Genomic DNA, 16,482 nt, shown 5'->3' with positions numbered 1-16,482 from the left:
AGAGTCAGAGTATTGAGAGAGAGAGAGAGAGATATATCCATATACATATATTTCCCACCCTACAGCAACATGTTCCAGTCTGGGGATCAGTTCTAACAGCCTTTCTTTTGAGACCTGGCTTATCTTCCAAACACATCTGGTTTGTTTTATTCAGATGGAGCTGCAGTACAAATAAAAATTTTTTCAAATAAGCATTTTCAATCAAGATACTAAACATATCCATCACTCCCCCAAATTTCCTCATGCCTTTATAATTCATTCCTCTCTCCCCACTTCACCCCCATTCCTCGGCAAGCACTGATCTGCTATTACTCTAGATTAGTTTTCATTTTCTACAATTTTTTATAAATGAACTCATATGGCATTAAATCCTTTTTTGTCTTGCCTTTTATACTAAGTAAAATTATTGTTGAGATTCTTCTGCACTGTTGTATTGACAGTTTGTTCCTTTTTTTTGTAACCATTCAATTGTTAATGGACATATAGTTTGTTTCCAGTTTGGGACTCTTACAAATGTGCTGCTATGAACACTCACATGCAAGTCTTTATATAGACATTGGCTTTCATTTCTTGTGGGTAAACAATTAGGAGTGGAATGGCTGGTTGTATGGTAGGTGTGTATTTAACTTAAAAACTGAAAACGGCTTACACATAAGGTCAAAATAAAAATAAAGTCATTGTTCATTCTCTTACAGGTCATATGAGATTTTTTTCCATTTCAGCCCAGAGTAGCACACTAACTAAAAAAAAAAAAAAAACAAAAACAAACCACACAAAACTGCTACCTGTTCAGATCCAATAACTTACAACAGGAAACCTTCCTAACTGCCAATACAAACCCTACCTCCAAATCTTTACATCTTTTCTTTTCAGTCTTTAGTAGACTAAAGCAGCCATTTACCGTTGTCACCTTCAGATTAGTAACTCTTCCCAGAGACCTCATACATTCAGCTCATTTCCTATGGATATTAACTAGGTGAGATTATTATGAAGCTATTTCACCTGTTATAAAAAGTATTAAATATTTAAATATGGACATATTGGTAGGCCCCTGACCATTTGAGAAATCTATTTTCTATTTTCAGGAGACTATTACGGGGGAGGGGGGGGAGGGATAAATGAAGAATTTTGGATTACAATATAAACACTACTATATCTAAAATAGATAACCAACAAGTACCTACTGCATAGCACAGGGAACTATACTCAGTATCTTTTCATAACTTATAATGGAAGAGAATCTTAAAAAGTACCATATATATATATATATATATATATATATATATATAAAAAACTGAATCACTTTGCTGTACACCTGAAACTAACACAATATTGTAAATCAACTATATTTCAATGCAAATTAAAAAAAATAATTTAGTTAATTTAAAAAAGAGAGACTGTTACCACCTCTAATTGATGTAGGGGCTGATTTTGGCTTTTATTAGTTCTCAGAAATTAAAGTATCTGAGTTTCCTCACTACCAAAGCAAGAAATTGGATTTAAAAAGTTCTCTATATACATGTAAACAGAGCATTTCTAGGAGCCACCCATAGGGTGTGGCTCTATGATCAGAGGTCCAGGTTCCAGGAGTTGAGGACATGCAGGACCTCAGTCTCTCCAATTGCAACTCTCAAGAAAGTTTCTGACAGCTCAAGAACTAGAGTCAGCCATAGAAAAAATCAGCTATTGGTTGTTACTCATTGGCTAACACAAGTTAGATGATGCTGTCCCCTCTCTAATCATCAGCTGCTAGAGGGGCAACAAAGATTCTCAGTACCAGGGAGAGGTGGGAAGACAGGAAAAGTTAGCATAGAAAGTGACGGGCCATAAGGGAGGAAGGGGTTAGAGATGCTGGGAAGGAAGTTACATACTATAAGTTTCAATAAGCAGGTTTCTGAGGTGAGAGTGGAGTCAAATCCTTTTGGGGGCAGCTGGTTTCTATCTTTGGCACCAGGTAATAAATTTCCTGTGTGCGTGTGGGATCTGCTACCTTAATGGATAGAGTAACACAGATATAATTCCCTGATGGGCACTCAAAAGACAGAAGGCAAGTATATGTGTATAAAGCACTGGGACAAGCTTCTCTGATAAGCCATCAAAGCAACGTCTTGTTGTTTATATCCTGGACTCACAGACACATAAGTATACAAGGCAAGCAACTAGAAAAGAGAAAAAAAAAAATTCTTCTTGGACCAGAAATCAAAACGATGCTGCTGGGTGACTCTAGGGTGGGGTGCAATGTCCCTAGTGTCCTTCCAGGCATTAACTGTCAGGTGCCATGATATACCTGGATCTAGACTGAGGTCTTGGAGCCCCTAAGGGAGGCAGCCACAAGACCAGCAGAGAGACTGGAAGAAGGAAGGAAAGACACAGAAACATGATCTTGCATACCAAAACTCCAAAACGCATGAGGCACGAGGAAACTCAAAGCTAAGAAAAAGCCGATAAAATCAAAATGAGAGTTCATTCCAGAACAGCCGGAAAAGGATAATATAATCAAATAGATTGAAAATGTTCAAAGAGTTAAATGGAAGTTACACTTCCATTTAAAAAAGAACTCTAAATTATTTAATAAAAATGGAAGGGAATGAAATAACATCAGATGGACATAAAGAATCAATTAGAACTCTTGCAAATGAAAAATATGTTTTAATATTTAAAATACAATTAACTGAGTAAGCTGGATATAGTGAAAGGGTGAATGAGTGAATTGGAAGACAACACTGAGGAAATCACCCAAAATGCAACATACACAACTCTCAAATTACATGTATAATAGGCATCTTAAATATTTTTAGCCAAATCACATCTTCAAATCACATCTCTACTAGAAGAAATAAAAGTTGTCAAAGCAGAGCCATTCCAGTTAAAGTGGAGGTGGTAGGACTGATCTATGTCGCTAAATGAGCATTAGGATATAGCTTGGAGACTTTCCTTCTATTGTTCTCTTGGACAACTACTACAATTTTGCATTTTTTAAAATATATATTACCTCAACTAAATAATTAGCATACTGAAAACAGAAGCTAACTTTATTCTACTGCCCAAGCCCTCAACAAATATTTGATTTTGGTTATGAATATGAATATAAGGAAATTCAATGCAAGCAAACTAGTTAGAAACTAAAAAGATTTACACTTTATATAGTGTATACAATATACAGTGCATAGTTCCATTATTATAGAAACATCAGCTCTTAGGAGTACATACTTTTCTTTCCTTTTTTTTTAAATTAAAGTTCTTGGGACTTCCCTGGTGGCACAGCGGTTAAGAATCCACCTGCCAATGCAGGGGACACGAGTTCAAGCCCTGGTCTGGGAATATCCCACATGCCGTGGAGCAACTAAGCCCGTGCACCACAACTACTGAGCCTGCACTCTAGAGCCTGTGAGCCACAACTACTGAAGCCTGCATGCCTAGAGCCCATGCTCTGCAACAAGAGAAGCCACCGCAATGAGAAGCCCACACACACCAACAAAGATGCAACGCAGCCATAAATAAATATAGATAAATAAAATTAAAAAATAAAGTTCTTGTTCCATTTCCATTAAAACAGTATTTGTCTAAGATCAGTTCTATTATTCCATTGTATTTAATATTGAGGTAGATTCAACTCAAGAAGGTATAAATAAATCAAAATTAGGTAGAATTTTTAAAACTAAATTTAAGAGCAGTAATGAACAGGCAATAACTAAAGTAGAAATTGTAACGGCAGTAAAAAACACTTGAAAATATGCACATAGGAGAGTTTATCTAAACTTTCAATGAATAGATGACTCTCACAACATATGAACTGTTTGACAAAATAGAAAACCTGAAGAACTTACTCATTTTATAAGGCTATCCCAAAGGTCTCTTAAACTAGACATAATAGCATAAGAAAACTAAGTCAATCTCATTTATGAGTGTAGATAATAAATCCTAAACAAACTAGCAAATTAGAAGTTCATAAATACATTTATACCAGTTACTGAAAAGTAATCCAAATTCAGAAACTATATTAGCATCATTCACTACATTAAAATTCACAAATAAGAACTAGAATTATATTCTAAATCTTCAAAAACTCACTGGATAAATTCAAAACGTATCCCTTGGGGGTCAAGGGTGGGGGGGGGAAGAGATCCTTTAGCAAACTAAGAAAAGGAACATTTCTTAACTTGATAAAGGTCACCTACTAGAAACTTCAGCAGCCATCATACTTACTTCCTATGATAGGCAGGAAAAAAAACAAGGAGGCCTCCAACTGTTATTAGCTAATGAAACAAGGCAAGATAAAGAGCTGTTACTTAAAATCAGAAAAACACATTTGCAGATCAAATTTATCTATTTAGAAAATCCCAGAGACTTAATACATAACTATTTTGACTAATTGAATTCAGCAAAGTAGCTAGATAAGATAAACAAAAATTAACTGCTAATTATTAGTGAAGAACGTATTTAAGGAAAGTAGTGTTTAAAATAAACTTTAAAAAAGTATACAACACCTAAACAGTATACACCACCTACAGGAGGACATAAAAATTCTGAATGGAAACACACCTGTGCTCTAAATATTTAGATGTCATATTTTTAAATACTAATCCTTCCCTCACATTAATCTAGAAAATCAATCCAACACTGATCAAGATCTCAAGGGGACTTTGTTGGCTTGAAAAGGTGATTCTTGTGTTATTAAACAAAATATGTGAAGTTTTTAAAAATTGAAAAAGGATAAATGGACCACCGACCTATTACATATCATAGTTAAAAGTTGTACTAATCACAAGGAAATAGGAAAATAATGCCACTTACTGAGATACAGAACACTAGAGGAGGTGGGATGGGAGCAGGTTTGGTGAAAGGAGGGAAAAAGAGCTTTGTTGAGGTACATTAAATGTGAGATGCCCATTAGAACTCCAAGTAGAGAAGTGGTGACAGCTGGATATATGAATCTGGAGCTTAGGAGAGGTCTGGGCTGCAGAGAGACACATTTGAAATCATGGGAAGCCATGGAACTTTTACTAGGTTTTAGTTTTCTTTCTGTGAAATTATATAATTTGGCTTTGCAAGTAAGTTTCAGAAGTTCACCCATCCCACCTGTGTTTCTGTTTTCTATCTGAGGAAACAGGTAGACATACGTTTGGATCAATTTAGTAGAGGACTAGACAAATTAATCTCTGTACTTCTTTTATTATTATTCCTGTACTAATATTACTTTCTTCATTATTTGAAAACACATTTCATCTTAATGTCATTTTCCTTTAAAATCACCAATAAAATTTTATCTCCTGCAAGGATGCAAAGTCTCTGACATCCCAAAATCCTTTCCACTGTTGTGATGGCCCCTTGATCCTCTCTGAACACAATACTACTCTGGCCTCTGAATTTACAAAGGCTGTGCCCCAAACTGGCTTCACAACTTCTGACCTCCACCCCATTCTGCAAGGGCTTGAGAGCCTCATGAAGTCTTTGCTCCAATCCATGAGCTCTCCTTCTTACCTCCAACACATACTCCTGTGATGTTAATCATATGCTCTCTTACTTTTTTAAACATTTCACATCCATTTCTCAAACTATATAAACCCGCTGAGATTATATTTCAATAAATTTTCACTCATGAACACCAAATAATGCAGTATTTCTAATATGCATACTTTGCTTTCTACCCCAAAAGCACATGATCCAAACCTAAAACATAAAGGAGTAAATCACTTGTATCCAAATCTAAATTAACAGGACTCCACTGTCAACCTAGAGTACCAAACCAGGAATAATGTGAAAAAACAAAATGCAGTCAAGATGTGGTGAGTCAAGGCACAAAGGACAATGATGCTCCCTCAAGACTCATGAAACAGCGCCCCCCACAGGTCACGCAAGTTCTATCTGAGGCAGTACCTGCTTTACTTAAGGGGCACCGGCTGCAGGATTTAGGTGTACTGCCCTAGAAAGGGACAAGGCCTGAGGGAAAACTGTACCTTATCTGCCACTTATTCCCGTGACTGTCCCCATTCAGCATGGACTAGAAAATTGGTTGTGGTAACCCCTTAACTATGTGACCCCAAGAAACGGGTAGAGTGAGAACTCCATGTGTAAACATGCCAACGTACATGCACATGCAAGCACACACACTCCAGACAACACGGCCACGCACACCATATGAAAACATATGTATATTGTGAAACAATCTGAGTTAAGAAACTAGGATTGTATTCACCACCATTTATTTATCTAGTTCATAACTAAGTATAGAACACTATGGTAGTGCTAGAAATGCAATGAAGTCCTTGCCCTTAAGGGGCTTACAATCTTATTAGGGAAATATAACAGGCACATAAAAAGTGGGACTACAAGAAAGCATATGCTAAAGAATGCCACAAAAATTCAGAAGGCAGCATTGTATAAGAACACGGGTTTAGGAGTCACAAAGCCCAGTTCTAGTCCCAACCCGGTAAGTCAGTTAACTTGTCTGGGTTTAAAACCCAGGCTGAAAATAAAACTGGTAAGATTTAGAGGCTGTCTGTACTTGTTTGCATCATGAGCTGAGGAATGGTTTTTGGAAGAGGTGGCACCTGAGCTGAACGCAGAAGGAAGACAAGGAAAGCGGTGCTGAGGTAGGCCTAAGCATGGGCTTCAGACGGGAGAAGAAAGACGAGTGTCACAAGGAGCAATGGGAGTGAGGTCACGGGTGGCTGTGGCTGCCCTCAGGCACCACTGACACAGCAATGAGCTGTAGTCCTCACATTTACATCCAGGCGGTTACAGTACGTAATTCCGGACAGTGGAATTATCAGAGAACAATGGCAGCATTTTATCAAACATTTCACTCAGTTTCCAGAAAATATAAAATAATTTAACATTATACCTCTACATTTAAAACTGACATCAATAAACTGTTCCAACTGCCAAATGTAAACCAATTCAAACTTTACATTCTTAGTAAACATAACTAAATCTCTTAATTCAAAAAGACATTTGATACAAATTATCCCCACAATTCCAAAGTTTAGTTTCTACTATGTTTCATGCACTGTGGAAATAAAAATTTGTAAGACAAGGTCCCTGCCCCTGAAGTGCCTGCAGCCTGGTGAGACAAACCTCAACTATGTCTACCTAAAGTGTGCTATGATACATGGCATGATCAAGGAATGAACATTGGGCCATGGAGTAGAAAAGGTGGATTCATCCCTTCTTAAGTTTTGGCAAGGGTGCAGCGGAGAGAGGTCAATGAATGGCTTAAGGAGAAATGAGTTTGGCAGGGAGAAAGTATCAAGGAAAAAGAAGGCTTCCAGGCAGAGGTCACATGGCTACAGACAGGAAGTAGTGTAGGAATATGGCGTGGCTAAGGCCTAGCACAGGTACAGTGTAGCTGGAGCAGAGTATACAAGGCAATAGCTAGTGATATGGAAGCCAGGACCTAGTCCTATAAAAACGAGAGCCACTGCTTGCTATGAGTTAATCATCCACTAACCCTGGTGTTTATAAGGTCAGGAAGAGACAGGAAAGAAACTGAGCAGTGAGGTCCTGTCCTTGTCAGAAGCAATGGCTGTAAGCTCTTCTCAGCAAATTACACAGTTCAGGAAACTGACCCCCACATCACTTCCTTTCCTGTTTTTTCATGATCTGCAGGTCTTCAAAATGGAGCTGGAACTGGAAAGGCACAGGGGAGGAGCAAACAAACACGACTTGAAATACACATATGGCTAATCAAGTTACTGTAAGGTAATGGTAATTGTACTGTACCAGGTCTGCAGATCAAGAAAAGTAATTCTTTTTCAGGAGTTTTCTAAAAGTGCCTAATTCACATCAAGTGATGGAAAATCTCTTTCAACATGAGAAAAGTATATAAAACCCCTGCAGAAGACTCCATTTCCTAAACTATTTTCCATTAAATATCAGTGTTACAAACACAATACCATAGGCTTTTAAAGCCTATCTTCACACAATTTAGATCTGACCAAAGCTGCATTGCTTGGCTTAAAAAAATACAAATATATAATCCAAGTTTCAGGTTCTCAGCTACTACCAAATCATGTCAATACATGAATAAACTGCCTAGTGAGGAACATGCAATAAAAGGTATATGCAAATAAGCCATCCTTGCAGAGTAGACACTAAATTCCAATTTCTCATAATAATAATATAGAACCAATGCTATAAAAGTAACACCTTCTTGAAATTTCATTTTATAATGAAGAAAATAAATCTGTGTATTTTATTCAACATTCATTCATAAGTTACAATTATGCCAAAACAATCTGCTTCTAATGAAAGAAACCTTGGTATAATCCTAACAACATGCATATACATTTAATAGAATCTTCTGCATTTCTAAATAAATTACATGCATGATATTCATTAACCAATAAAGAATACGGATATAAGAATTCAGGACATTTATTTTTCTGCACAGAGATTTAACTACCGTACAACACACACACAAAACAAACCCATAAAGCAACGGTGTGTAATAGGTAGTGAGAGACACTTAAGCATATTTAAAATGCCTACAAATAGGCTTTTTTTTTCCTTTTTTTTTTTTTAGGCAACAAATTATTTTTCTGTCCTTGACACCTTCTCACACTCACCTAGCACCACAGATGCAAGGACTTACAGTAAACGTGTACTATCTCATGCTTAAAACAAAAAGCATGCATTCAACAGAATTTATACATTATCATCTACTGTACTAAGTCTTCAATCCATTCTTTTAATACTTTATACATTAAGTTACCCTGCAGCTTTTTGAAATTTTAGTATTTATGCAAAACAACTTTTGAAAGATTTATGAAACAAGTTTTCAAGGATCACCTCTAGGCTATTTACACAGGCATTGGTTTGGTTAAGTGGGGAAATGGCAGCAGCCTCAAGGTTCATACTGAATGAAAATGGTGTGAATGTCAATTCATGTCAAAAATACACAGATGGCACAAAGGTTTGTGCAGTTGGAATCACCAGTGCAAATGCATGCATTTGAGGTACTTATTTTTCCCATGGTCAGGTATAATTATGCATAGTCATGTTCCTTGAGTGCTAAATATTTCAGACCTGATCAAATGAAAAGCTGTAATAAGTGTAAATATGAGATATTTGTATAGTTAATTTCAAAGTGTTATATTTTTAATGAATATTTGTTTAACATTATAACTTACATATTTAGTTTAAAATATTTACCAACCAATAAAGTTTTTCATTGTAAAGAGACTGACTGGTAATTATACCTGGCCAAGTGATTTAAATAGAATACTTGAAATTCTAGCAAGAACTGTAGTGAAATATTAAAATACTTCATTATTGCTTCACTGGACTGAAAACCTAAAAGGCATAGATAAACAATGCTCAGTGATGAAAAGTGAATACCCAGAACAGCAATGCATGCCCCGAATGGTCTCCGTCCAATAAACACTAAGCATTCTCCACATTATCTATGCCATTGGCATCCACATGGATGTCAGGCTCCCCACAAAAAGACGAGGGGACAAAGCGGCTAACAGTGGGACACAAACAGCTCTTAAGCTCTGGCAATTCTTGCTTCAGACGTTCCAACTGCTCCACTTGGAATATATTTGGCTGTTCAGGCATCCAATCATATATCCTGTGATGAAAAAAACACAAAACATAAAATATGGTAATTTTATGGTTTACTTAGGACCTGGCTTAACTTTTTCAGGAGAATTTGCTTACCGAATGCCTAAAACACCTATACTACAGAGTCCTCTTATTTTTTCTTTAAAAGATATAAGCATCAGTTCTATTCAAAAATATTTCTCTTCTCCCAGTCTTTCCAATAATCCAGAATAGCATCACTGCCTTTTGTACCCCTGAAGCAAAAGAGCTGATTATAAATTGACAGAATGTGAAATCTGTAGCTTATTAGTGATTCTTCAAGTATCTTTTCTCCAAGTTAATCAATCAGCAATGCCTCATTTGACGGAAGGAAAGTTACTACACAGTAGAGCTAGAATTCATATCCAGTTCTGACTTCAAAGCACTGAAGATCAAGATGAAAAGGACTGCCCGGGACTTCCGTGGAAGTCCCAGTGGTTAACACTCCGAGCTTCCGGATTGGTTCAAGATGGTGGAGGAGAAGGACGTGCACTCACTCTCTCTTGCGACAGCACCAGAAGTACAACTAACTGCTGAACAATTCTCAACAGGAAGACACTGGAACTCACCAAAAAAGACACCCCAAAGACAAAGGAGAAGCTGCAATGAGATGGTAGGAGGGGCTCAATCACAATGAAATCAAATCCCATAATCGCTGGGTGGGCGACTCACAAACTGAAGAATTACACCACAGAAGTCCACCCACTGGAGTGAAGGTTCTGAGCCCCATGTCAGGCTTCCCAACCTGGGGGTCTGGCAACGAGAGAAGGAATCCCCTGAGAATCAGACTTTGAAGGCCAGCGGGATTTGACTGCAGGACTTTGACGGGACTGGGGAAACAGAGACTCCACTCTTGGAGGGCACACACAAAGTAGTGTGCGCACAAGGACCCAGGGGAAACTAGCAGTGACCTCACAGGAGACTGAATCAGACCCACCTGCTAGAGTTGGGAGGGTGTCCTGCAGAGGCGGGGCGGGTGGCTGTGGCTCACCACGGGGACAGGATACTGGGAGCAGAAGTTCTGGGAAGTACTCATTGGTGTGAGCCCTCACAGAGCCCACAATTAGCCGCACCAAAGAGCCTGTAGGCTCCAGTGCTGGGCGGACTCAGGCCAAAGAACCAACAGAGAGGGAACTCAGCACCACCCATCAGCAAACAAGTGGATTAAAGTTTTACTGAGCTCTGCCCACCAGAGCAAAACCCAGCTCACTAGTCCCTCCCATCAGGAAGCTTGCACAAGCCTCTTAGATAGCCTCACCCACAAGAGGCAGACAGCAGAAGCAAGAAGAACTACAATCCTGCAGCCTGTGGAAGAAAAACCAATATCAAAGAAAGACAGACAAAATGAAAAGGCAGAGGACTATGTCCCAGTTGAAGGAACAAGATAAAACCCCCGAAAAACAATTTAATGAAGTGGAGACAGGCAACTGTCCAGAAAAAGAATTCAGAATGATAGTGAAGGTGATCCAGGACCTTGGAAAAAGAATGCAGGCAAAGATTGAGAAGATGCAAGAAATGTTTAACAAAGACCTAGAAGAATTAAAGAACAAACAAACAGAGATGAATACAGTAACTGAAATGAAAAATACACTAGAAGGAATCAATACCAGAATAACTAAGGCAGAAGAACAGATACGTGACCTAGAAGACAGAAGGGTGAAACTCACTGCCGCAGAACAGAATAAAGAATGAGAAGAAATGAAGACAGCCTAAGAAACCTCTGGTACAACATTAAACGCAACAACATTCTTATTATAGGGGTCCCAAAAGGAGAAGAGAGAGAGAAAGGACCCGAGAAAATATCTGAAGAGATTATAGTCGAAAACTTCCCTAACATGGGAAAGGAAACAGCCTCCCAAGTCCAGGAAGCACAGAGAGTCCCAGGCAGGATAAACCCAAGGAGAAACACGCCAAGACACATAGTAATCAAATTGACAAAATTTAAAAATTTAAAAATTGACAAAAATTAAAGACAAAGAAAAATTATTAAAAGCAACAAGGGAAAACTGACAAATAACATACAAGGGAACTCCCATAAGGTTAACAGCTGATTTCTCAGCAGAAACTCTGGAAGCCAGACGGGAGTGCCACGATATGTTTAAAGTGATAAAAGGGAAGAACCTACAAGCAAGATTACCCAGCAAGGATCTAATTCAGATTTGACAGAGAAATCAAAAGCTTTACAGACAAGCAAAAGCTAAGAGAATTCAGCACCACCAAACCAGCTCTACACAAAGGGTAAAGGAACTTCTCTAAGTGGGAAACATAAGAGAACAAAAGGACCAACAAAAACAAACCCATAACAATTAAGAAAATGGTAATAGGAACATACATATCGATAATTACCTTAAATGTAAATGGATTAAATGCTGCAAGCAAAAGACACAGGCTTGCTGAATAGATAAAAAATACAAGACTATATATATGCTGCCTACAGGAGACCCACTTCAGACCTAGGGACACATACAGACTGAAAGTGAGGGGATGGAAAAAGATATTCCATGCAAATGGAAATCAAAAGAAAGCTGGAGGAGCAATACTCATATCAGATAAAATAGACTTTAAAATAAAGAATGTTACAAGAGACAAGGAAGGACACTACATAATGATCAAGGGATCAATCCAAGATCAATTACAAATATATACGCACCCAACATAGGAGCACCTCAATACATAAGGCAACTGCTAACAGCTATAAAAGAGGAAATCAACAGTAACACAGTAATAGTGGGGGACTTTAACACCTCACTTACACCAATGGATAGATCATCCATTCAGAAAATTAATAAAGAAACACAATAGGCCAGATAGATTTAATTGATATTTATAGGACATTCCATCTGAAAACAGCAGATTACACTTTCATTTCAAGTGCACATGGAACATTCTGAAGGATAGATCACATCTTCGGTCATAAATCACACCTTGGTAAATTTAAGAAAACTGTAATCATATCAAGCATCTTTTCCGACCATAACACTATGAGATTAGAAATTAGAGGGAAAATATGTAAAAGCCATAAACACACAGAGGCTAAATACTAGTAAATAAACAAGAGATCACTGAAGAAATCAAAGAGGAAATCAAAAAATACATACAGACAAATGAAAACAAAAACATGACGATCCAAAACCTATGGGATGCAGCAAAAACAGTTCTAAGAGGGAAGTTTATAGCAATATATCCCACCTCAAGAAACAAGAAAAATCTCAAATAAACATCTAACTTTTTACCTAGAGGAACTAGAGAAAGAAGAACAAACAAAACCCAGTTAGTAGAAGGAAAGAAATCATTAAGATCAGAGCAGAAATAAATGAAATAGAAACAAAACAATAGCAAAGGGCTTCCCTGGTGGTGCAGTGGTTGAGAGTCCACCTGCTGATGCAGGGGACATGGGTTCGTGCTCCGGTCTGGGACGATCCCACATGCCATGGAGCGGCTGGGCTTGTGAGCCATGGCTGCTGAACCTGTGCATCCAGAGCCTGTGCTCAACAGGAGAGGTCACAACAGTGAGAGGCCCGCATATCACAAAAAAAAAAAAAAAAAAGCAAAGATTAATAAAACTAAAATCTGGTTCTTTGAGAAGATAAAACAACCTTGATAAACCTTTAGCCAGACTCATCAAGAGGGAGAGGATTCAAATCAATAAAATTAGAAATGAAAAAGGAGAAGTTACAACGGACACCACAGAAATAAAAAGCATCATGAGACTACTACAAACAACTATATGCCAATAAAACTGACAACCTGGAGGAAATGGACAAATTCTTAGAAAGGTATAACCTTCCAAGACTAAACCAGGAAGAAACAGAAAATATGAACAGACCAATCACAAGTAATGAAATTGAAAGTGTGATTAAAAATCTTCCAAGAAACACAAGTCCAGGACCAGATGGCTTCTATCAAACATTCAGAGAAGAGCTAACACCCATCCTTCTCAAACTCTTCCAAAAACCTGCAGAGGAAGGAACACTCCCAAACTCATTCTATGAGGCCACCATCACCCTGATACCAAAACCAGACAAGGGTATTACAAAAACAGAAAATTACAGACCAATATCACTGATATAGATGCAAAAATCCTCAACAAAATACTAGCAAACAGAATCCAACAAAACATTAAAAGGATCATACACCATGATCAAGTGGGATTTATCCCAGGGATGCAAGGATTCTTCAATATATGCAAATCAATGTGACACACCATATTAACTAATTGAAGGAGAAAAGCCATATGATCATCTCAATAGATGCAGGAAAAGCTTTTGCAAAATTCAACACCCATTTATAATAAAAACTCCAGAAAGTGAGCATAGAGGGAACCTACCTCAACATAATAAAGACCATATATGACAAACCCATAGCAAACATCATTCTCAATGGTGAAAAACTGAAAGCATCTCCTCTAAGATCAGGAACAAGACAAGGATGTCCACTCTTGCTACTTTTATTCAACATAGTTTTGGAATTCCTAGCCATGGCAATCAGAGAAGAAAACGAAATAAAAGGAATCCAAATCGGAAAAGAGAAGTAAAACTGTCACTGTTTGCAGATGACATGATACTACACACAGAAAATCCTAAAGATGTCACCAGAAAACTATCAGGGCTAATCAATGAGTTTGTTAAAGTAGCAGGATACAAAATTAATGTACAGAAATCTCTTGTACTCCTATACACTAATGATGAAAAAATCAGAAAGAAATTAAGGGAACAATCCCATTCACCACTGCAACAAAAAGAATAAAATACCTAGGAATAAATCTACCTAAGGAGGCAAAAGACTTATACTCACAGAACTATATGACAGTGATGAAAGAAATCAAAGACAACACAAACAGATGGTAAGATATACCATGTTCTTGGATTGGAAGAATCAATATTGTCAAAATGACTATAGTACCCAAAGAAATCCACGGATTCAGTACAATCCCTATCAAATTACCAGTGACATTTTCTACAGAACTAGAACAAAAAATCTTAAAATCTGTATGGAGACACAAAAGACCCCGAATAGCCAAAGCAATCTTGAGGGGAAAAAATGGAGCTGGAGGAATCAGACTCCCTGACTTCAGACTATACTACAAAGCTACAGTAATCAAGACAATATGGTACTGGCACAAAAACAGAAATACAGATAAATGGAACAGGACAGAAAGCCCAGAGATAAACCCACACACCTATGGTCAACTAATCTATGACAAAGGAGGCAAGGATATACAATGGAGAAAAGACACAGTGTCTTCAATAAGTGGTGCTGGGAAAACTGGACAGCTGAATGTAAAAGAATGAAATTAGAACACTCCCTAACACCCTACACAAAAATAAACTCAAAAAGGAATAAAGACGTAAATGTAAGGCCAGACACTATCAAACTCTTAAAGGAAAACATAGGCAGAACACTCTATGACATAAATCACAGCAAGACCCTTTTTGACCCACCTCCTAGAGAAATGGAAATAAAAACAAAATAAATAAATGGGACTTAATGAAACTTCAAAGCTTTTGCACAGCAAAGGAAACAAGAAACAAAACAAAGAAACAACCCTCAGAATGGGAGAAAATATTTGCAAATGAAGCAACTGATAAAGGATTAATCTCCAAGATTTACAAGCAGCTCATGCAGCTCAATATCAAAAAAACAAACAACCCAATCCAAAAATGGGCAGAAGACCTAAACAGACATTTCTCCAAAGAAGACATACAGATTGCCAACAAACACATGAAAGGATGTGCAACGTGACTAATAATTAGAGAAATGCAAATCAAAACTACAATGCTGTATCACCTCACACCAGTCAGAATGGTCATCAAAAAATCTACGAACAATAAATGCTGGAGAGGGTGTGGAAGAAAGGGAACCCTCTTGCACTGTTGGTGGGAATGTAAATTGATACAGCCACTATGGAGAACAGTATGGTGGTGCCTTAAAAAAACTAAAAATAGAACTATCATATGACCCAGCAATCCCACTACTGGGCATATACCCAGAGAAAACCATAATTAAAAAAAAAACATGCACCCCAATGTTCACTGCAGCTCTATTTACAATAGCCAGGACATAGAAACAACCTAAGTGTCCATCGACAGATGAATGGGTAAAGAAAATGTGGCACATATATACAATGGAATATTACTCAGAGATAAAAAGGAACGAAATTGGGTCATTTGTAGAGACGTGGATGGACCTTGAGACTGTCATACAGTGTGAAGTTAAGTCAGAAAGAGAAAAACAAATATCCTATATTAATGCATATATGTGAAATCTAGAAAAATGGTACAGATGAACCTGTTTTCAGGGCAGAAATAGAGACACAGATGTAGAGAACAAACGTATGGACACCAAGGGGTAAAGCAGGGTGGAGGGGGGTGAATTGGTAGATTGGGATTTACATATATTCACTAATATGTATAAAATAGATAATAAGGAAATAAATAAATAAAATACCCACCCCCGCAAAAAAAAAGACTCCAAGCTTCCACTGCAGTGGGCACGGGTTTCATCCTTGGTTGGGCAACTAAGACCCTGCACGCCATGCGGTGCCGCCAAAAAAATAATAATGAAATAAAGTAAAATAAAATAAAGGACTTCTCACCAGTGTGAAAATTATCCTAAAGCTATGCAGTACTGGCAGGTGTACCTAGAGTTGAGAGTCCAGAAAAAGCCCCAAGTGACAATGGCAGCACTAGCATTGCCTATCAGCAGAGAAAGGAAGGTCTTTCATGCTTTAAGTGTGAAAGCCAGACAATTTATGTGAGGAACTAACTCTTTATGACCTCACAGTAGGGAATAATTTCTTAAACAAGATTTTTAAAGTATTGATTCTATTAAGTATTTGACTATTCTAATATAAAGACTTTCTGTTAAAGACATACATAAGAGAATGAAAAGTTACCT

General features: G+C 37.6%; 1 protein-coding gene across 3 annotated transcripts in view; it reads right to left on the bottom strand.

Moving 5' to 3' along the window:
* Positions 1 to 6,186: 6,186 nt before the first annotated feature.
* GPCPD1 (glycerophosphocholine phosphodiesterase 1) overlaps positions 6,187 to 16,482 on the bottom strand; it is a 63,003-nt gene continuing 52,707 nt past the window's right edge. For all 3 annotated transcript variants that reach the window (XM_067707539.1, XM_067707540.1, XM_067707541.1), the window contains one exon: positions 6,187 to 9,574. In XM_067707539.1, coding sequence (XP_067563640.1) covers positions 9,385 to 9,574 — 190 coding nt within the window. In that variant the 3' untranslated portion in view covers positions 6,187 to 9,384. The remainder of the gene's footprint in view (positions 9,575 to 16,482) is intronic.

Source organism: Pseudorca crassidens, chromosome 15 (genome assembly GCF_039906515.1).
Source record: "Pseudorca crassidens isolate mPseCra1 chromosome 15, mPseCra1.hap1, whole genome shotgun sequence".
NCBI lineage: Eukaryota > Metazoa > Chordata > Mammalia > Artiodactyla > Delphinidae > Pseudorca > Pseudorca crassidens.
The sequence above is the reverse complement of the archived record's forward strand: the minus strand, read 5'-3'. Positions and strand labels throughout refer to the sequence as shown.